This window comes from Melanotaenia boesemani, chromosome 20 (genome assembly GCF_017639745.1).
Source record: "Melanotaenia boesemani isolate fMelBoe1 chromosome 20, fMelBoe1.pri, whole genome shotgun sequence".
Taxonomy (NCBI): domain Eukaryota; kingdom Metazoa; phylum Chordata; class Actinopteri; order Atheriniformes; family Melanotaeniidae; genus Melanotaenia; species Melanotaenia boesemani.
This window is the reverse complement of record NC_055701.1, coordinates 29,418,837-29,441,993: the sequence shown is the minus strand read 5'-3', so window position 1 is coordinate 29,441,993 and position 23,157 is coordinate 29,418,837. Positions and strand designations below refer to the sequence as shown.

The 23,157-nt window shown below is 43.1% G+C and overlaps 1 protein-coding gene across 1 annotated transcript in view; it reads left to right on the top strand.

Annotated features, from left to right (window-relative positions):
- akap6 (A kinase (PRKA) anchor protein 6) overlaps positions 1-23,157 on the top strand; it is a 315,131-nt gene that overhangs the window by 104,976 nt on the left and 186,998 nt on the right. The window contains exon 11 of the mRNA XM_041971385.1: positions 8,366-8,488. Coding sequence (XP_041827319.1) covers positions 8,366-8,488 — 123 coding nt within the window. The remainder of the gene's footprint in view (positions 1-8,365; positions 8,489-23,157) is intronic.

Below are 23,157 nucleotides of genomic sequence, written 5' to 3'. Positions count from 1 at the left end.
AAATGTTTTATCCAAGAATTTCTTTTCACCTCTAATTTTAATGCCAGTGTCTCTTGACCTTGACCTCTTCATCATTTGTGATGTTGGATCTGATCCTCACATGATTTGCGTCCACATCACGTCAACGTCCTGCTTGTCATCATAAACGTCTGAGGCAGATTCCTGTAATACACGTCCGCTGAAATCCAAACTTCCTAATAGCACTGCATGGGATTCAGTGCCTGCCGTGCAGCTAAATTCCCTAAAAACAAATCAAAATAATAACAAAAGCTGACATAGAAACAGTTTATCAGGCAGATGAGTGTCCTATGGATGATGCGGTCACATGGTATAGGCTGTCTGGGCCGGCATCAACATCCTCAGTGTGAGGTGTCTGTGTATTTGGAGACTCTGTGGCACGCCGGCCTATCTGAGAGCAGTGGGAGACAGAAAGACAACAGACTTGCATCAGCAATCGTCTGATTGGCCCAGCAGGGGGATCAAGGATGCCCACCGACAGCAGAGAGGATAGAAAAATGAGAGAGATGGAGGAGGATGAAGTAGAGGGCTGTTTTATCTTCTCTTTGTTTGTATGGATAAACAGGTTAAAGAGGAGGCGAAGGCAGAGCTGCCGGAGACAGTCAGAGATGCTCCGAGCAGCTTAGAAACAAAAATAATGATAAAAAAAAAACAGAAATGTATGGACAACATTTAGATGCTAACTTATCAGAGTTTTGAGTGTCAGGAAAACTTATTAGGCTATTAACTCTTAAACCTCCATCAGCTCTCCCCGAGGTTTTTCTATCATCATCAGGAGCTCTGTGGGGTAAATGTGATGGATATTTAACCCTTTAGCTGATCTACGGAGGTTTTCCAGACATTTCTATCCCGTCCAGCAGGTTTACAATCCAGCCACTAAATGTAGTTTAATTCAGAGACTCTATCTGGTAAACCCACAATGATCCATGATAACAGCATTATTTATCACATTTCACCATAAAAACATCACCATCACTACTATGTTGCTAAGAGACCTCTATTTAGACCTGGACATGATGATGAAGCCACTTCCTGTCAGACTTTCCACCAATCAGAGAGCTTAGATTGACGGTAACGTCCAATCAGGAGCAGCCAAAGATCAACCAGTGAGCAGAAAGTTCTATGTGTGTGTGAAAAGAAGAAAAATAATGCTCCTCTATGGCTGGAATAAAGCCAAGAAGACGTTTCTGATGCACGGTGGCGCCACAAAGCAGCTGAGCTGGAGTTGGTTTAGTGAGGATAGCAGGTAAATAGTAGCAGGAATAACTGGAAATGAGGAAAAAGTGGAAACATGGAAATAGTTTCTGTTGTGTGTTTGTTTCAATAACAATATTTTTTCTCCTGAAAGCCAAGACTTGAGAGAACGATGAGATGAGAAAAGGCTTGGTCACTGCTGATCATTCCATATCTATTAATTAATTTTACATAAAAAATCTGAGGCTGTCCTGAGCTTCAGCTTCTACAGGCTGGTTTACATGGAACAACAAGCAGCATGGAAGGGTGGGCACGATGAGGCGCTGGACTCATTTAGTAATGCAACATGTGGGAAGTTGAGGTTTCGTTTTCCCCAAATTCTAGAGCAGGATGTTAAAATAAAACTACACACACACACACACATACAGGAGCCCTCCCAGACGAACAGCTCTACATATATATTCTACATATATTCTACAGACACAGATTCCTAAATATTAAACTGAATTCAGCACTAATCCACCGTCTGTCTGCAGTTTCCACCTTTTCTATGAAAGCCGGATTAATAAATGCCTAATCAAACTTTCCTCCACTCGAGTTGTCGTATGTCAGCCACATGCAGCGTTGGTACAACAGCTTCATGTTGTCAGTTTAATAACTCAGCCGGCCTCACTCCAATCCCCCTTAAATTCAATATCTACATTTAGTTCCAGTTTCTTACCTTTTTCCAGGTGTTGTTCGGCTGTCCAGGAGGAGACAGCTAACCACACACATCTCCGGGTCCTGGCAGAGTTTATGCAGAGATGTTTGTTAATGTTAACAACTGTGTATTTAACCAGGTTATAGACAAACATGGAGACAGGGACGGATCAGAGGCTGCAACAGACACTTAGAATGATCCATTAAGCCCATTATTAATGTCTCAAAACGTTTCCTTAAGGTTTTCTAACACATCACGTCTCCGGTGTGTGCTTGTAATGACTTTAAGAACTTATAATTAGCGTCAGCTTGGCTTGCTAGTCTTAAAAAAACAACAATGTAAGCACAATTTATGTAAAGTCCTCAGACGGGGATGTCCAGATGCGTCCTCAGGAGCCGTTGTCCTGCAGCTTTTAGATGTTTCCTTGCTTCAGCACCTGATTCACGTGATGTGGATGAAGCAGGGTCACTGCAGGACGGCGACCCTCTGAAGTTTGGTCCGAGGAAAAAGATGCCTCAGCGAAACTTAAGTTGGAACTTAATTAGAAAGAAATGTTAATTCTTGAATTTCCTGAAAGTGAATTCTGCATCTAAACTTCATGCATGCAGCGCTGATACTAGGGGCCCACTCGTTTTCTATTTAGATTTTACTAGAAGTTACTATTTTTAACGTGAACTGGGGGTTATTTTGTATTACAAGCTTCACCACAAAGAAATAAGAGCTAAAGATTATATCCTCATGGCACCTTCCTGCTTGAATGAAGGAGAAATCAAATGAAAGGAACACGTATACCAACAGCTTTCACAAACCAGCCCAACTAGTTTTTATAAAAACCTGCCAACACACCCTTCAGCCCTGGAGAGAACCATACCACCACATCAGGTCACCTCTCATAAGTTTGTTCTTTCGTTCGTTCGTTTGTTTGTTCGTTCGTTCGTTCGTTTGTTTGTTTGTTCGTTCGTTTGTTCTTTGGGCAACAGGACCGCCTTCTAGTACCGGGTCGTCCTCTTCATCGGGTCCGCCTTCTAGTACCGGGCCGTCCTCTTCATCGGGTCCGCCTTCTAGTACCGGGTCGTCCTCTTCATCGGGTCCGCCCTCTAGTACCGGGTCGTCCTCTTCATCGGGTCCGCCTTCTAGTACCGGGTCGTCCTCTTCATCGGGTCCGCCTTCTAGTACCGGGCCGTCCTCTTCATCGGGTCCACCTTCTAGTACCAGGTCGTCCTCTTCATCGGGTCACCTTCTAGTACCAGGTCGTCCTCTTCATCGGGTCCACCTTCTAGTACCAGGTCGTCCTCTTCATCGGGTCCACCTTTTAGTACCTGGTCGTCCTCTTCATCGGGTCCGCCTACTAGTACCGGGTCGTCCTCTTCATCAGGTCCACCTTCTAGTACTGGGTTGTCCTCTTCATCAGGTCCACCTTCTAGTACTGGGTTGTCTTCATCAGGTCCACCTTCTAGTACTGGGTCGTCCTTTTTAATCCTGGTGTGATAGATGGAAGCAGGTGGTGGAAACCTTCCTCAGAGGTTTTCTCCATATTGACAGCATCACACAGTTTGGGTTCAGTATTTCATACCTTGGCCATTGTTGTTGTGTGTTTCTGTTCCATGAGTCAGCTGATTTTAGGTCTTAGCTCTTGAATGAAGCTACTGTATGTGTCTGAGTAGGACATCACGTCACTTTCTAAAGCACCTTTAAACATGTTTTACCTCACTTATAGAGATATTTTTAAATATTAGGCATGATTTGAGCTTCATGGTTGGAACCAGAGCTTATTGGACTTCCTGTTGTTTTCTATCATCTCCAACCAGTCTGCCCATTCTCCTCTGACCTCTGACATCAACCAGACATCCTGGTCCAGACAACTGCTGCTCTGGATATTTTCTCTTCTTCAGACCATTCTCTGGAAACCCTGGAGATGGTTGTGTGTGGAAATCCCAGTAAATACCATACTAACTACCATGCCACGTTCATCCTCTTTCTTCCTCATCCTGATGCTCAGGTTGAACTTCAGCAGGTCGTCTTCACCACGTCTCCATGGCTACATGCTGCCGTGTGATTGGCTGGTTGGATATTAGTGTTAACAGGAAGTTGAAGAGGTGGAGCTGGTGAAGTAACCCAATGATTGTGTTGTATTTCTGCAGTTTTTGCTTCTTGTAGAGGAATCTGAGCATCAATAGCTGCCCTCAGCCTAGCAGCAGTTATATCTTTATATTGTGCTGCCTCGTGCTCCCTGCATGGAAATCAGACCTACTGCCTGTAACATATTAATCATTGAAGCCAAACATCGTCTGTCGGGAGTTTGAGTCCAAATCTATCAGCATCGTCCTTCAGAAAGCCCCGTCAGCTGAACAGTAATTATCCAGTGGTGAAGAGCCGAACCACAGGAGGAAGAGATGAAGCATAATATCAGAGCGGTTATCCAGGCGGCAGAGGATCAGATCAGGCATTTCAGCTCCCAGCAGGCCTCTCTGCCCCTCAGGAGTCTCACTGGTTTAGAGACATCAAAGCAGCTGTAAGCAGCCCAGTGCATGCTGGTCGATACCCAAACCAGGGCTGATCTCTCTACATCCTCTTCCTCCTCGTGCTTCTCCCTTCTCTCTTTTTCATCTCCTGCTCCCAGTTTTTCTCATTTTCTTTCATTAACCTGATCCCTTCTTCTGCTTTAACCACTCCATTCTTCATATTTTCCGTCATTTACTCATCTTTTATTTCCTGTCGTTCATCTTGTGATTTCTCTCCTCCTCTATGTTTTAATCCTGTATTTCTCCTCTTGTATCATTTGCTCTTAACTTGTTTTTAGTTTACTTTATGTCCCATCCACCTTCTTCTCTCTTTTCTGATTTGCTTCTTTCTCTTTCCTCACGTTCTTCCTCCCTCATTCTTCCTCTCCTCCCCTCCACTCATCAATATTTTGATTTCTATCTCCCTTTCATAACGAACGGTGGAGAGATGGACGGGATCATATCGATGTTTTTTACATTTTTTTAAGGGTCACGGTTGTAATTAACATATAGCCGCTCAATCGGTCAAGGTTTGCATCACACACACACATCCACGCTGACATCAGAGGCATGTGTGATGAGCACAAACACATTTTATCTTCACAGACGAGCAGATGCTCCTATATCCATACGACGACACGCACACACACGTATAGATTGGATACAGCGATTTGGAGGCGAGGTGAAAGCGTGGATGCACACATGTGGCAGCTCCGGTAATTTCCATCAGATTTACCTTCCTGCTGCAGCCTCCTTCACTCCACCATTAGTTTTCTAGATAGCTCTCAGAGAAAGATATGAAAACAACTCATTGTATGAAATATTAGAATTGTCTGCTTGATGATCGGCGGTCACAGTTACACTTGTTATTCAGGCGAGATGTTGGAGGCCTGACTGGAAAGAATGAATTTCAGAGCTCACATTCCTGTATGTCTTCAGTTTTATGTAAATCACCTTTCACCCCCACCTCGCTTTCCTTCGTGGTGGTGTTTCTAGCTGGTCGCAGCTCCAGCTTGACCTCTGTGTGGAGGCGTCAGCTGTGAATCAGCTGCAGCCGTTCCAGCTGGAGTCACGGGTAGAAGATCCAGAACATGGATATCAACTGCAAATGAATTAGAGAAAATCATTGTACAATAACAGAAAAGAAATTTGAGATACTTTTATTCATCCTGAAGATGGAGAAATTCAGATGAGTCAAAGTAGAAAAGTGATTAAAAGTATGACAATAGAAAAATACTAAACAAAAACTAACATTAAAAAATGACTTTGTGCAGCTGATAACAATCCTTATCCTTTATTTATCAGCTGTATATTCCCTGAAAGGTTCCGTCTTCGTAGCTGATTTGAGGAAAACTTTTTTAATTGCACCATTTTCCTACATGGAAATTCTGCATGGACTCGGACTGGGGCAGCATGATAACAGAAAACATGCAATATGCACGGAATACTGATATGACCTGTAATATCTACGTAAACATAAATGCTTTATGGTATGGCGTTAGGCTCGGGTTTATCACCCAAAGCCTCCATTCCTTTCACTGCACATGTTCAAGCCGCCATGGCGCCTCATTGGCTGTGTTGTGCCGCTTTTAAACATAAAAATATAAAAACTTTTTGGAAAGTTGAATTATGCAGGTTCGTTTTTTGTTTGTTCATGTGTTGCTTACCCAGAGCGGCTCCAACAACGAGGCCAGCATGAGAGCTGCTCCCCTGCACTGTAGCGCCCCCTAGCGACGGCTACAACAGCCTCCGTCTTGCATCCTGTCTCTTCTCTGAGCCGGTGAAAGTCGCAGCTCGTGTGATGCTCTGGGCTGGAAGGAAAGCTGTGAATGCAGTTCCTGAGCTGCAGGAGGCTGCAGGGTGTGGCATTAAACATGTCTGAAGCTCAGAGTTTTAAAGGTAGAAATGTCAGTAATGAAGCTCAGATGTCCATTCTTTATCTTCAGCCTCATGGTTGAACTCCAGCATGCAGAGCTAACATGGCTCATGTTGAGGTTACAGTCATTAAAAATGTGTTTTTCTTATGAAGCCAGATCACCTGTGTGCTGCAGTACGTCTGCATTCTCAGATATTGTCCAGAGGTTGTACATTAACCTGACTGCATCACCAGCACTGAGCTCAGCAAGCTCCTCCAGACCTGAGATGAAGGTGCCTCCTCATCACCACCAGCTTTCAATTTTAAAATGTGGATATTCCACTACAGAGAATGAACTACAAGATATCACAAGAAACAGTCTCAGGTTTGCTCAATAATTCATCTGAATGTGAAGTTCCAGTAAAAATCCTGTGAGAATATGTGTTTGAACAGCCTTTTCCGTCCTGACTGAGACATTTCAGCAGGTTCGTCTCTGTCTGCTTCGGCCAGCGTTGCTTACTGGTTGCTTTTGTACAGACGAGCTGGTTTAAAGACGGAAAACTCTCGCTCCTTTTAAACTCCTTTAATCCTCCCATTTTCTTTTGTTTTTCTCCCTAAAAGAGGTTTAAACACTTTCTTCTTTTATCTGATCCTCGCTTCACGATTTAATGTGTTTTCTCCCCCTTTCACCTCCTCCGCCTCCCTTTCAAGAATGAAGATTTAAACTCTTACTTCTTCCTTCTTCTTTTAAGCCGTCTCTTCTGCTCCTTCAACAGTGAAGTGGATTTAAAGGGAGAAATCAATATTGGATCAGACACTATTTCACATGGATTCTCCTGATCCTGCAGTGATTGATCTAAGAGCTCTCTGAAAGAGAGGTGGGAGGAAAAAATCCCAAAACAGACAGTGAGGCGATGATATCATGTAAACCCAGTTAAAGAATGTTTATGGGGTGTGAAATGTGCGGACTTGTTGGTGGGGTCCTGCCTCAGTTCTCCTCTCAGCCAGCAGATGGCAGTACGTCTCCACCGAGGCGGAGCGACGTCTGCTTGTCAGTCTGTCGGTGTTCTCGGATGAAGGGCAGCCTGCCATTGATGGAGCGATACCTGTTCAACTCGCCACAGTCTTCTCTACCCCTCCTTTTCTTTTTCTGTCTCTTTTCCTTTTATCTCGTTCTCTCTTCTCAGCCCCCGTCATTCTTATTTTTATATTTGTTTTTCATCCCGTCCATTCTCCTTTCTCTTTCATTCTCTGTGTCTTTCCCAGGTGTTTCTTTTCTTCTTTTTCTTGTCTTATTTTTGCTTCATGTTTCATATTCTTCATTCCTCTCATTACTTTTTCAAAAGCTCCAGAGAAATCCATCAGGGTCACCCCCAAACCCCCCGTTAGCAGCCATAGGAGGTGAGGCGGAGCGCCGCTCGGCTGCCCCCGTGAACCCTGACGATGGGTGGATGGTGGGTTTGCAAGAGAAATAATGATATACAGTACATTTAATAATAAAATTATTATTAATAGAACAAAGATATACGATTCTTTTATCATTTAATTCCCCCTTTCTTTTCATGAAATTGAATTTCTTTGACAGATTTGTCTGACTCTGGTCTGTCTTGCCATGAATTTTTCCTCTTCTGATAAATGTGCATCTTTTCTTTCTTCTCTTTGTCTGGATGCTGTTATTGCTGGTTTCATCCTGCAGGTTTTGTTTTTGTTCTTTCTGTCCTTGAATTAATTCACCTGGAATCAGTTCTTAAACAGTCTCGCCTTTTCCTCCACTCTCCTTTTGTTTTATTTCGCTCGATTCTTCCAACCTCTTCAATCTCTTGCGTTCGCGGCCTTTCCTGCCCTCCCCTCTCCCTGTTGCATACCATTACCTGTTGGACTTTTTCTTTTCATTCTTGGTGTTTTGATCTGCTTCGCCTTCAACTAAGTGTCGCTCTAATTTGCTTTTCTCTTTCTGCCTCTTTCTGAGCTCATTCCAGAGAGGGGGGCTCTGTCCTCTGAAGTGATTTGTGTGGTTTGATGTGACTCCAGCATTTTTTCCCTTTTAAATCTCAGACTAAATTGTCTCTCTGTCTTGCTTCATCTCTCTTGTTCCAGTGTTTTGTGCAGAAGTTGGACGGGTTCATCTCATGGCTACAAGAGGCGCTGGACAGCACCGAGAACTGGACGCAGCCCAGGCAGGACCTGGATAGCCTGAGGGTGTACCTGGACACTCACCTGGTGAGAGTGCACATGTTGCTGTGATTTGTTTTGTTACCTTTATTAATAAATTTCTTCCTATTTATAATCTATTCCTTTCAATCCAGTGAAAAGTCTTCTGGGCACAGACACTGCAACACATGCGTATGAACATGATTTGCATACATAATGCCATTAATTCAGCGTTTTCCCTGTTTTCTAGTAAATGTGCTGGTGTATAAACTGTCGTGCACGAACCAGCATGCAGCACGGGCAGGAAAGAGACTCCGTGTTTCATAGAAGCCATTTTCTGTTTGGAGGCTTCCTCTCACAGTCCAGAAACAATACATGTTGGGTAAATTGGTGATTTTAAATTGGCTGTGGTGAGCGTGTGTGCTGTACCCTGACTGTTCAGGGTGTACCCCATTTCTCGCCTGATGGCAGCTTGGATTGGCTCCAGCCCCCCGCAACCTTAAATTGGATTAAGTGGGTATAGAAATGGAAAGATTGAAGTTAATTGCCTAAATATTTCAGTCAGCATGGAATACACACTCTTTTCTCTTTTGCATTTAATCTAATGTGAGAGAAACAGCAGCTAATTGATCAGAAATCCTCTTTATTTACAAGCTGCTGCAACATTAAAGGCTGTGGAACATGATTTATTATATTGATTCATATCAAATTCTGATCTGAGAGTTTTTCATCCTTCAGCAGAGTGAAGCTGAAACTTATTGCAAGCAACCACAAACACAACGAAGCCGACTGATTCTTTCGTCATTGTCGGCAGATGTGGATGTCATGGACATCTTATTTGTAACCCATCACATGTCCTCCGCTTCCACCATGATGCTTCGTCCTGCACCTCGCTGCGTATGGTATCATAATGTATCCCTGCCGATAATGTGTGGTGCTGCACACGTCTACATATATGTATCAGCTAACCAGCTAAAGTAGCAGGACTGGCTGGAGTTCTGCAATGAATCCGGGAATTTAACACTTTAACACGGGAATTTAATTTAACAAGGTCAGAGTTTTTAAACAAATTTTAAGATGATCATTGGCTAGAGGGAAAAGAAACACGAACACAACGAATCCCAACCTGATTTCTCTTCTTCCAGCTTGTTTTCAAGCTATTTTCCTTTTTTTTTTGCCACCGTTAGTGTTCATGCTCCTGCTCTCCTGCTGACCATCTACCTCCTCTCCTCTCCTCTTACCTCCTCTCCTCTCCTCTTACCTCCTCTCCTCTCCTCTTACCTCTTCTCCTCTCCTCTTACCTCCTCTCCTCTCCTCTTACCTCCTCTCCTCTCCTCTTACCTCCTCTCCTCTCCTCTTACCTCCTCTCCTCTCCTCTTACCTCCTCTCCTCTCCTCTTACCTCCTCTCCTCTCCTCTTACCTCCTCTCCTCTCCTCTTACCTCTTCTCCTCTCCTCTTACCTCCTCTCCTCTCCTCTTACCTCCTCTCCTCTCCTCTTACCTCCTCTCCTCTCCTCTTACCTCCTCTCCTCTCCTCTTACCTCCTCTCCTCTCCTCTTACCTCCTCGCTTCATCTTTTGTTCTTCCGAAGAGAGAAACTCAAATAATTCTTTATGTATTTTGGTAATTTCCACTTACACATTACACACACACACACACACACACACACACACACACACACACACACACACACACACACACACACACACACACACACACACACAGAGCCCACAAAACTCACATTTCACATGTCGATGCATATCAGTGTAAAAAATAACTGATGCACAATGTGACACACACACACACACATCGCTAGCCGACTGTATTTGCATATTAGTCTACAAATGCAAACATATACACAGTAGTAGCTTCTGTTTTACTGCACACACACTCTCACACACACAGACGTACTATTTGCATACATTTGCATGTTCCTAGACAGATTTCCAAATCAGCATCTCCAAATTCATCCCTGCAGAACAGCATTATGTACACAGATCCACACACACACACACACACACACACACACACACACACACACACACACACACACACACACACACACACACACACGTCTTATCTAGATACAGCATTTATTTCTGCTTTGTGAGAAGTGTGTGTGTTGTATGTTTGTTTGTGGGTTTGTTTACATGTGTTGACTTTGTTGTGGGTGCCAGTAGCGCTAACGTTAGCGGCGGTTAGCTTCAATTAGAATTCTTGGCTCATAATTGGCATGTCTTGTTAAATAAAGCAAAAGAGGATGAAAAAGCATCGCTAATAGGACTTTGAACTGCTACACTGTTGATAGCATGTGAGCTAACTGGCTGTTTGTGTGTGTCTGTGTGTTTGTGTTGATAGTCACACTTACACTTTGTAGTTATTAGTGTGTGTTTGAGTGAATAATTGCATATCTTTTGATTGCTGAAAAGCCCTGTTCTCTCTGGTTCTCCTCTTCCTCTCCTGACACATTTTTCATTTTTGTTTCTTTCTACGTTTTTCCTCAGATTTTCTTCTGAGAAAATGCTTGCATTTAAAATGTGTTTAGCAGACGTTTTAGAGCAACCAGAGATGCTAAGCCGATCATAAATCAGTTAATCCTGCCATTAGTTTACATAGAGGAAACTCTGAAAACAGAGCAGGGTCCATCTTTCCTTCTCTGTCCTGTTTGGTGAACCTGAGGATCCACCCAGCGTGTTCATAGGTTATTGTCCCTGCTTTCAGCTCAGTCTGATGTTGACTCTTGTCTCTTCTCTTGTTCTGTCTCTTTCTTTCCTTTCCTCTCTTCTTCTGAACTCTTCTTGTGTTTGCTGAATCAGTCACAGTGCAGAACAGCTGGTGTGTTGATATCCATTTTCTAGCATGTGATGTAAAGCAACTTCATTTCTTGCATTTTATCTATTTTATTCTAGCTTTTTTTCTTTCTGTCTTAAACTTGCCATGCCCACCATCACCCTATCTGGCACTAGCCTAATACCACTACCAGGTCACAAAGGGTAACAGAAGGAACATTAAACAACGTTAAACAGCAGTTGTGGATGTAAGGAAGGAGGATCTGAGCCACTGACTTTAGGCTAATTTATTTGTACAGAACATTTCATGTAGAAGACAATTACAGCGGGCTGCAGGAAGGAGTTAACAAGTTCATTAAAAACAAACTTTAAAAGAAATAAAAATGAAAACAGAAAGAAGATAAAATAAAATAAAATAAAATAAAATAAAAATCCAGAAATGAAGTTCCAGTGTGGGGAATTAACAGCTGTTCTGATAAATGGCAGCAAATAGAAAAGTTTTAACTCTGATGTAAAACTGCAGAGTCAGCAGACCTGCAGGTTTCTGGGAGTTTGTTCCACATGTGAGGAGCATAAAAGCTGAACGCTGCCTCTCCACGTTTAGTTCTGACTCTGGGAACAGAAAGTAGACCTGAGCCTGATGACCTGAGGGATCTGGTTGCTTCAAACCTACCAGAAGGTCCTCAATGGAGTCTGGTCAGACTTCCCCTTCACATTAGAGCGGCTCAGTCTGTCGCTGGTTTTAAGTCTTTACTCAAAACCTACTTCTTTGCACTGGCATTTGAACAAAACTGAGCTTGACATTCGCGTCTTTTATTATTTAATTTTATTCTAGTTTTTAATTCTAGTTTTGTTGTTTTCATTATTTTATAGATTTTATCTTTTTATCAATTTTTATTTCTGTTTTTGTTTTTATTGGTTTTTATTGTTTTATTGTGTAGTGTTTATTTTAACTGTGGAGTGTTTTTGTTCTGTTGTTCAGCACTTTGGGCAACTGCTGTTGCAGAAAATGTGCTATATAAATAAACTTGAACTTGAACTTGAACTTGGTCCTAAACCATTCAGGTCTTTGGAAACCAACAGCAGGAAGCCAGTGTAAATATCTGAGGACTGGAGTTCTAGGATCTACTTTCCGGGTCTTAGTGAGGACTGGAGTTCTAGGATCTAGTCTGCTGGTCTTAGTGAGGACTGGAGTTCTAGGATCTACGTTCCTGGTCTTAGTGAGGACTGGAGTTCTAGGATCTAGTCTCCTGGTCTTAGTGAGGACTGGAGTTCTAGGATCTACGTACCTGGTCTTAGTGAGGACTGGAGTTCTAGGATCTACTTTCCTGGTCTTAGTGAGGACTGGAGTTCTAGGATCTACTTTCCGGGTCTTAGTGAGGACTGGAGTTCTAGGATCTACTTTCCGGGTCTTAGTGAGGACTGGAGTTCTAGGATCTACTTTCCTGGTTTTAGTGAGGACTGGAGTTCTAGGATCTACGTTCCTGGTCTTAGTGAGGACTGGAGTTCTAGGATCTAGTCTCCTGGTCTTAGTGAGGACTGGAGTTCTAGGATCTACTTTCCGGGTCTTAGTGAGGACTGGAGTTCTAGGATCTACTTTCCGGGTCTTAGTGAGGACTGGAGTTCTAGGACCTTCTTTCCTGGTCTTAGTGAGGACTGCAGTTCTAGGATCTACGTTCCTGGTCTTAGTGAGGACTGGAGTTCTAGGATCTAGTCTCCTGGTCTTAGTGAGGACTGGAGTTCTAGGATCTACTTTCCGGGTCTTAGTGAGGACTGGAGTTCTAGGACCTTCTTTCCTGGTCTTAGTGAGGACTGCAGTTCTAGGATCTACGTTCCTGGTCTTAGTGAGGACTGGAGTTCTAGGATCTAGTCTCCTGGTCTTAGTGAGGACTGCAGTTCTAGGATCTATGTACCTGGTCTTAGTGAGGACTGGAGTTCTAGGATCTACGTTCCTGGTCTTAGTGAGGACTGGAGTTCTAGGATCTAGTCTCCTGGTCTTAGTGAGGACTGGAGTTCTAGGATCTACGTACCTGGTCTTAGTGAGGACTGGAGTTCTAGGATCTAGTCTCCTGGTCTTAGTGAGGCCTGGAGTTCTAGGATCTACTTTCCTTTGTACTTTGTAAGTGAGCTTGTTGGAGCAGGTGTGTGTTAGTCTTGCAGAAAGTTGTTTTTTAAATGAATAACGCTGTGTGTCAGCATCACATCCACACTTCTGATTTCTCTGTGAAGGTTTGATCACTAATTAAACGGCAGTTACATCCGGGTTGATGGTGTTGAAGCAGCTCAGAGGGAACAAGCCAGCACACAACATCAGTCTTTATAGTTTCTGGGAAACACTGAAGCTTCATTTAATAGAGGATTGCAAATATATTTACCACGCTAACAAATTCTTCTCAGCAAGGACAATTAAAATGATCTTAATATTTCTCAACAACAAAAACCGTCTCCCGACTCCCAAGATGTTCTCTGAACTTCCTTTATTCCTGTTTGGCTTATAAGCAAATTACAGAAATGTTGCGTTTGGGAGATGAAGTTGTCTTTTTTCTGTTTTCCTCTCGTGCACGCATACTTTCACACACAGCTTCTCTTTCTCTAGATTTCTCTGTCACACACAAGCACACACAGCTCCAGGGCAACCGTGGGTGGAGTGGAGCTGCTCTCCCTGCAGAATATTTGGTCCAGCTGGCGTGTGTTTGTGGATGTGTGTGTGTCTGTATGTGTGTTTTAGGGCGCGTGGAGCGAATAAGCACAGGTCTTTCCGGAACCCCGGGGAGATCAGTGAGGCAAGAGGATGCTAGCATGCACGCTTATATATGCAAGCAAACACACACACACACACACACACACACACGCACAGGCTGCTCTTTGTAAGGCGCTAAGAGATGGCGGCCAATGAAAGGCCTATTGATTGGGTCTGATGGGCGATCCAGGCCTTTGAATCCCATTAGAAGCAACACTCTACTGGTGGCAACACGAGGGGGAGAGTTAGATAAAGAGGTGTGAGAGTGAGGGAGAGCATTTACAGGCCGAAGCTGAAAATCCAGGTTGTGTGCCAGAATTACCACTTCAGTGTCTCAGGTCATTTCTTACAGATCAACATATACACTACACCATCTGAATTACAGGGCAAAGGGCTTCTTCTCTGGTTGACAACAAATCTGGTTGGAGCAGCCAGCGTTTAGTCCGACGTGATGGAGGCTGAGCCGAGTTGATTAGAAACCATCCTCTTCCCAGTTCATCAAACATGGCACTTTGACTTTGTAACCCTTCTTCCAGAGACCCTGTACAGCCTGTACTTCTACTTCTAATTCCATGTTTAACACCCCCCCCAACAAAAAAAAGTTGGACGATTGTGTTAAAATAAAACAGCGTTCAATGATTTATAAACCTCATCAGCTCATATTTTATTCCTAGTAGAAGAAAACCATCATGTCAGATGATGACACAGAGACGTTTCACCATGTGATGAAAATTATGAGCTGATGCACCAACATGTCTGGAAAAAGTAGTTCCAGGGTGGTGTTCAGCACGGTGTAAAAAGTAGCTCCAGGGTGATGTTCGGCACGGTGTAAAAAGTAGTTCCAGGGTGATGTTCGGCACGGTGTAAAAAGTAGTTTCAGGGTGATGTTCGGCACGGTGTAAAAAGTAGTTCCAGGGTGATGTTCGGCACGGTGTAAAAAGTAGTTCCAGGGTGATGTTCGGCACGGTGTAAAAAGTAGTTCCAGGGTGATATTTAGCACGGTGTAAAAAGTAGTTCCAGGGTGATGTTCGGCACAGTGTAAAAAGTAGTTCCAGGTTGATGTTCGGCACGGTTTAAAAAGTAGTTCCAGGGTGATGTTTAGCACGGTGTTAAAAGTAGTTCCAGGGTGATGTTCAGCACGGTGTAAAAAGTAGTTCCAGGGTGATGTTCGGCACTGTGTAAAAAGTAGTTCCAGGGTGATGTTCGGCACTGTGTAAAAAGTAGTTCCAGGGTGATGTTCAGCACGGTGTAAAAAGTAGTTCAAGGGTGATGTTCAGCAAGGTGTAAAAAGTAGTTCCAGGGTGGTGTTCAGCTTGGTGTAAAAAGTAGTTCCAGGGTGATGTTCAGCACAGTGTAAAAAGTAGTTCCAGGGTGATGTTCAGCACGGTGTAAAAAGTAGCTCCAGGGTGGTGTTCAGCTTGGTGTAAAAAGTAGTTCCAGGGTGATGTTCAGCATGGTGTAAAAAGTAGTTCCAGGGTGATGTTCGGCATGGTGGAAAAAGTAGTTCCAGGGTGATGTTCAGCAATGTGTAAAAAGTAGTTCTAGGGTGGTGTTCAGCTTGGTGTAAAAAGTACTTCCAGGGTGATGTTCGGCACGGTGTAAAAAGTACTTCCAGGGTGATGTTCGGCACGGTGTAAAAAGTTGTTTCAGGGTGATGTTCGGCACGGTGTAAAAAGTAGTTCCAGGGTGATGTTCGGCACGGTGTAAAAAGTAGTTCCAGGGTGATGTTCGGCACGGTGTAAAAAGTAGTTCCAGGGTGATGTTCGGCACAGTGTAAAAAGTAGTTCCAAGTTGATGTTCGGCACAGTGTAAAAAGTAGTTCCAAGGTGGTGTTCAGCTTGGTGTAAAAAGTAGTTCCAGGGTGATCTTCAGCACGGTGTAAAAAGTAGTTCCAGGGTGATGTTCGGCACGGTGGAAAAAGTAGTTCCAGGGTGATGTTCAGCAATGTGTAAAAAGTAGTTCCAGGATGGTGTTCAGCTTGGTGTAAAAAGTAGTTCCAGGGGGATGTTCAGCATGGTGTAAAAAGTAGTTCCAGGGTGATGTTCGGCACGGTGTAAAAAGTAGTTCCAGGGTGACATTCAGCATGGTGTAAAAAGTAGTTCCAGGGTGATGTTCAGCTTGGTGTAAAAAGTAGTTCCAGGGTGGTGTTCAGCTTGGTGTAAAAAGTAGTTCCAGGGTGATGTTCAGCACAGTGTAAAAAGTAGTTCCAGGGTGATGTTCAGCACGGTGTAAAAAGTAGCTCCAGGGTGGTGTTCAGCTTGGTGTAAAAAGTAGTTCCAGGGTGATGTTCAGCATGGTGTAAAAAGTAGTTCCAGGGTGATGTTCGGCATGGTGGAAAAAGTAGTTCCAGGGTGATGTTCAGCAATGTGTAAAAAGTAGTTCTAGGGTGGTGTTCAGCTTGGTGTAAAAAGTACTTCCAGGGTGATGTTCGGCACGGTGTAAAAAGTACTTCCAGGGTGATGTTCGGCACGGTGTAAAAAGTTGTTTCAGGGTGATGTTCGGCACGGTGTAAAAAGTAGTTCCAGGGTGATGTTCGGCACGGTGTAAAAAGTAGTTCCAGGGTGATGTTCGGCACGGTGTAAAAAGTAGTTCCAGGGTGATGTTCGGCACAGTGTAAAAAGTAGTTCCAAGTTGATGTTCGGCACAGTGTAAAAAGTAGTTCCAAGGTGGTGTTCAGCTTGGTGTAAAAAGTAGTTCCAGGGTGATCTTCAGCACGGTGTAAAAAGTAGTTCCAGGGTGATGTTCGGCACGGTGGAAAAAGTAGTTCCAGGGTGATGTTCAGCAATGTGTAAAAAGTAGTTCCAGGATGGTGTTCAGCTTGGTGTAAAAAGTAGTTCCAGGGGGATGTTCAGCATGGTGTAAAAAGTAGTTCCAGGGTGATGTTCGGCACGGTGTAAAAAGTAGTTCCAGGGTGACATTCAGCATGGTGTAAAAAGTAGTTCCAGGGTGATGTTCAGCATGGTGTAAAAAGTAGTTCCAGGGTGATGTTCAGCACGGTGTAAAAAGTAGTTCCAGGGTGATGTTTGGCACGGTGGAAAAAGTAGTTCCAGGGTGATGTTCAGCAATGTGTAAAAAGTAGTTCCAGGATGGTGTTCAGCTTGGTGTAAAAAGTAGTTCCAGGGGATGTTCAGCATGGTGTAAAAAGTAGTTCCAGGGTGATGTTCGGCACGGTGTAAAAAGTAGTTCCAGGGTGACATTCAGCTTGGTGTAAAAAGTAGTTCCAGGATGGTGTTCAGCTTGGTGTAAAAAGTAGTTCCAGGGTGACATTCACCTTGGTGTAAAAAGTAGTTCCAGGGTGATGTTCAGCATGGTGTAAAAAGTAGCTCCAGGGTGATGTTCAGCATGGTGTAAAAAGTAGTTCCAGGGTGATGTTCGGCACGGTGTAAAAAGTAGTTCCAGGGTGACATTCAGCTTGGTGTAAAAAGTAGTTCCAGGGTGATGTTCAGCATGGTGTAAAAAGTAGCTCCAGGGTGATGTTCGGCACGGTGTAAAAAGTAGTTCCAGGGTGATGTTCGGCACGGTGTAAAAAGTAGTTCCAGGGTGATGTTCAGCAATGTGTAAAAAGTAGTTCCAGGATGGTGTTCAGCTTGGTGTAAAAAGTAGTTCCAGGGTGACATTCAGTTTGGTGTAAAAAGTAGTTCCAGGATGGTGTTCAGCTTGGTGTAAAAAGTAGTTCCTGGGGGATGTTCAGCATGGTGTAAAAAGTAGTTCCAGGGTGATGTTCGGCACGGTGTAAAAAGTAGTTCCAGGGTGACATTCAGCAATGTGTAAAAAGTAGTTCCAGGGTGATGTTCGGCACGGTGGAAAAAGTAGTTCCAGGGTGATGTTCAGCAATGTGTAAAAAGTAGTTCTAGGATGGTGTTCAGCTTGGTGTAAAAAGTAGTTCCAGGGGGATGTTCAGCATGGTGTAAAAAGTAGTTCCAGGGTGATGTTCGGCACGGTGTAAAAAGTAGTTCCAGGGTGACATTCAGCTTGGTGTAAAAAGTAGTTCCAGGGTGATGTTCAGCATGGTGTAAAAAGTAGTTCCAGGGTGATGTTCAGCATTGTGTAAAAAGTAGTTCCAGGGTGATGTTCGGCACGGTGTAAAAAGTAGTTCCAGAGTGATGATCAACAGGGTGTAGCATCTCTTCTTCTTACAGCTGGGTGTGTCTCAGTCAGTTCCCCTGCTCTGTTTTCCAACACTGTGTTTAGGTGTCAAGTGAGTTTGCAGCAAAAACTCAGAGCACTGAAAGTACCGATGCTGCCCTAAACTCGGGCCAAAAATCCAGTGTGAAACAATGATCACTACGCGCACTAAACGAATGCCATTTTGCCGATGTAGCAGAAGGGGCGAGACTTCCGACCAGTTATCCAAAGCTGAATAATGGCGGCCAACGACTTAACAGTGCTGGTGCACGCGGAGGCTGTTTGGTACAGATGTAAGTATGAAGTTATTTGATCATAATCCTAATGTAAACGGCAGCATGCTGCCTATCTCTTCTGTCCCTGACCACAGTGATGAATCTGATCATCTGTTGGAGGCTGCGGTTATACCAACTCAGCAGTTAGCACACTGTCTGCAGGTTTTTAGACGGTTTCATGGATGTAGAGCGGATATAAGTGTTAGAGTCGAATAATGCTGTAGGTTCTGTATGTTGGTTCATCGTTGCTGAACCTCCAGATTAAGCACTGCGGCATCAGAGGCGTAAACGAAATGGTCCTCGTGAGGCCGTACAGTGTACCCCCATGAAGTTACACAGAGGACAACTCTAAACAGATACAATCACATTTATCCGCCGGCATGTTTCCTTCGGTAGCATGGAAGCTAAATATGGAAAAATCCTGAGATGAAATAACGTGTTTGCTTGATATGAAGGCCTGTACGAGACATATGGGGTCAGATCTGAACTGCCCAAACTGAGCTGGAAAAAAGAGATTTAAATGTAAATGATATGTAATAAAGGAAGATTTTACAATGACCAAAACATTGTTGGACTAATAACTGCAGTAAATTGCAGCAGTATAATTATTGTTAAGGCTTCAGGGGTGTAATTTTCTTCCACTTGTCAGGTTTGTTTATTATTTTGCGTTTTTTATTAAGTTATATTGAGGTATTTTGGATGTTGCAGGGACAGACGAGGACACCAGGAGCCTTATTTACTGACGGCAGCCAGTCCCCTGTTTACTGGGAAGAGATATGCCAGCTTACAAGTCAGTAGAAATGTCTGTAGAACTGTTTACATTAGGTGCTGAATAATTTTACATGAATGTGGGCAGATCAGAATTTATAGGCAGTTATTGACTACAGGCTGAATACAAACTCAAACTTGTGTTATTTACTCTAAACTGCATTTTTGGCAAACTAATGTTGTATTTATAATATACATCACTTTGGATAAAAAAGTCTGCAAAGTACCCATGAAGTACATCAAAACATAAATAATGTTGGCTTTCATATGAACTGCCAACGTGTGTTCACCGCAGGTCGCCGTGGCATCAAACTACCGGGCCAGCAGTGGCGGTACCGCCTGGGCTAGAACGCTGCTGTGGAGAAGAGGAGGAGGCAAGAGAGAAATATTTTAATAAAATGTTTTCATAACAAGTTTTCTGCATCCCTGTGTTTTAGCCTCTTCCTTCATTTCATATTTTATTTCTCAGTATGTTTGCTTCCTGCTGCCAAGCGTGTATCAGTGTAAACAGCGGCGAGATCAGATGTTTATGATGAAAAGAACTTTCACTCAGTAAAGATATCTACATATTTAAAAGCTGTTTCACTGGATTTTTAAATTGTACTTTATACTAATAGGTATGTGGGAGACGTGCAAAGACACATGATGGAATATATGTATGTATGTATATATATATATATATATACATATATTATTACAAAGTAATATGTACATGTATATACAAAGATACGATTTGTGTCTTAGCACAGTGAATACCTGCAGAGAGCAGGTATTGTTTGTTTTATTGTGTATTTTATTAGTGTTTTACGTTTTATTTTGTATCATTATTTTACCTGGGCAGTGTTTGGGTACTTCTTGGTATGTGAAGGCGCTTCATAAGTTTGATGTGATTTGAAAGAGAAAATGAGGAAATCTTTGTCGGTACACATCTGAAAGAAACAGACTGAAATTAGCCCCTGCTTTGACCCATCACCAGTTACACTTGGAGCAGTGAGCAGCCATGCAGCACCTGGGGAGCAGTTGGGGGCTTTGGGACCTTGTTTAAGGGCCCACGGTGGCTTATCTTTGTTGCCAGTCTGGGTACTTGAACCTGTGTCTTCCCCGAGGCCACTCCCCCTTCTGAACAGACGTGTGTACGTATCTGTCCAGGAAACATTTTCTTTCAAGGCGTGATAAAAGTCTCCTTTAGGTGGACAATGAGCCAATGTTAGGATGCGAAGACACATTGTTAAATTCAGGCGCTCTCACAGGGATGTACACCAGTGTGAGAGCTATGAGGGAAGAAAATGGATTTGGGTGGAGAAAATAGAGTTGAAGAAAGAGATGGCACCGAGGGAGTGGGGAAGGCCCAGAGTATAGGAAGAGAGAAATATTACAGGAAGGAAACTCGAGAGAGCAAGAGAGAAAAGTAGAAGGATGGAGGGAATATGAGGGAAAGAGTGGGAGAAGAAAAAAAGAGAATGGGTGCATTTTATTGCTTAAAATGAAAGCTTGGCTCAGAAAACACAAGAAAGCTGTATGAAGACACATGCACAGTCTGCATGAATGACCACAATTTGATCATCGTTACTACAAAGAGTCTTTGATCCGATCATGTCTCATCAACCTGGCCTCTCTACGCTGTGAATGTGTGTTTGTGTGTGTGCGCTGAGCTCTGATCAGTGTAGCTCAGTACACAGCCTCAATGACAAGCCTCAATGTCATCTCAGCATCTCTGCTGCACACCCCCAGCGCCTTGCTAATATGCACATGCTAAAAGCTAAATGGTATTACGTAGGCCTCTAAGACTCGCCTACACTGTGCTCCAGGCTAATATGCTAATGCTAACAGGTAATCTGATCACTCAGGCTTTGAAGCAGTTTGCTTCCCAAACCACTGTGCATATGTTAATCAGAGCAGGGAGCTGCAACCTTCAAGGCCAGAGCTGCTTCGGTACTTTGAATCAGCCTGTCGTTGAATTGTGCCATCCAAATAAACTTGCCTTTCCTCGCATGTCAGGATAGGCCATTGTGAGATTGATTCAGGTTGCTGCTGATAGGCTGCTCAATGTAAAGCACTGAGAAGAAGTTACCCAGTTAAAATAAAACAAATATATGTTATCTATGCTACAGAAAACAGACTAGTGATGTATGGACATAGAAAAGAGCAAAGAAAATAAATTAATCAAATAAATAAAATGATTGAGTTGAGGTGGGTGTGTCTAACCATCCCCTAACACAGAATAGAATAGAATAGAATAGAACAGAATAGAATAGAACAGAATAATAATTGGCTATCTGTCAATGATTTACAGGACTGCACCAAACCAGCAGCAACACAGACGCAAACGAGGCCCGATGTTACGTCACTCATTCAGTGGATTTAAAAAGCTCCCCCTGCTGGTGAAACGCTGCTACTGCAGCGTCTGTACGGTGAAGACGGCGAGAGCGGCGCGGGGCTTGGGTTTCCTTCCCTTTCTTACATTCCTGTGAACTGGTTATTGGTCGCAGAGGAGGAAGTAGGAGGGTGGGCAAATAAGAAATATAAATAAAATACTATAAATCTGTGAAAAAATAAAGATAAATTTATAGATGCAGAATTTAAAAATAGTATAAATTGAAAATGTGATTATTCTATTATTGATCTCTTTATATATTCAGGCTTTTTATTGTTGTTATAGCAGTTCTGGTCGTCCGTGAGATTCTGTGAGCTCTGATAAAACGCAGCTGAATATGATAAAAATAGTTGAGAGTTTTTGGTAACCACAACGCACGAGATCCATGAAAAAGCTCATGCAGTCTGTGGGTGTCATTTACCAACCACGAACTTGTCCTTGTTTGCGTCCTCGCAGCACCAAGTCACAACAAGTTTTTCTACTTAACTGGAATCCTGCAGCAATGCCACAAACGTGAAGTGTTCCAGGTTTCTTACAAGGATTCAGCGCTCCGTCATCTGCTTCAGAGCAGCTTCTTTCAGTCCAGCAGCACTTTCCTAGAGGAAAACCTTTGATGGCTTTAATCTCCCACAGCTTCCCTGCTCTGCAGTCCATGCACTCAGCCTTCTTCCTAATTTCCTTGCATCTTATTTCTTTGTGATGAGCTCTGTCTTTACTTTTGAAATTTGCTCCTCTTCTCTTCTTGCCTCTCGAGTACAAACACTCAGACACATAAATGCATCCATAGCTTCTTATTACCGCCTGCTGTCTAACATGCATACAGCAGACTTGCTCTGCATGCCTTATCATCATGTGATTGATGGCTAGCTGTTTTACTCTTATCGATTCTATGCTCTCCATATATTAAACGGAGGAAACGGAGCTGAATCGCTTGTGGAATAAGGCGCTGAAATACGATCGCTCCCTGATAGCCCGGCTAATCTGCACAACCTAATTCATTCCCAGCATCAGCCGGGCCCATCCCAGAGACACAGGCAGTCACGCTGTTTTCTGGAGCTCTGATAGATGTATTTTATGTTTATTAGCTGTGAGGTATTTTACCAGCTTATCTGGAAATAAAGTGGGGCAGAGTGGCGGCTGCATCTGTAAAATTACTCAATCAGCCATGAGATTTGAAGTAATTTACGGCGTTTGCGGGCGGTAATGATTGCAGAATGCACACTGTCAGGTTTTATTTGGATTAAGTCGATGTATATGAATACGATGGTGAGGAGATGTGGCTGATTTTTGTTGCAAAGTGATGCTTTTTAACTGAAATGTGATATGTACAGCACGGTGTCTTCACTATCTGCTCACATGTTAAAAAAACATGGGATTTTCTCTGGGAGGGGAGAACTGAACCAGTGCAGATCAGGAGGAGAGGAAGCCACTAACACCTCAGAGATTTGTCATTTCTTTCAAGATTATGTGCATCTGAATATTTACAGCTTTTTAAAGCACATATATACACTTGATATGCTGCTATTAAGGCATTAAATGATTCTTTTATTAACCACAGCTAACCTTTTACAACTGAAATTTAATAACTAATAACTAGTCAAGAATTTGCTTAACTGGTTTATTGAAAAAGTTTTTTTTTGTCAATTATTGGACTGCTGGTCAGAGTA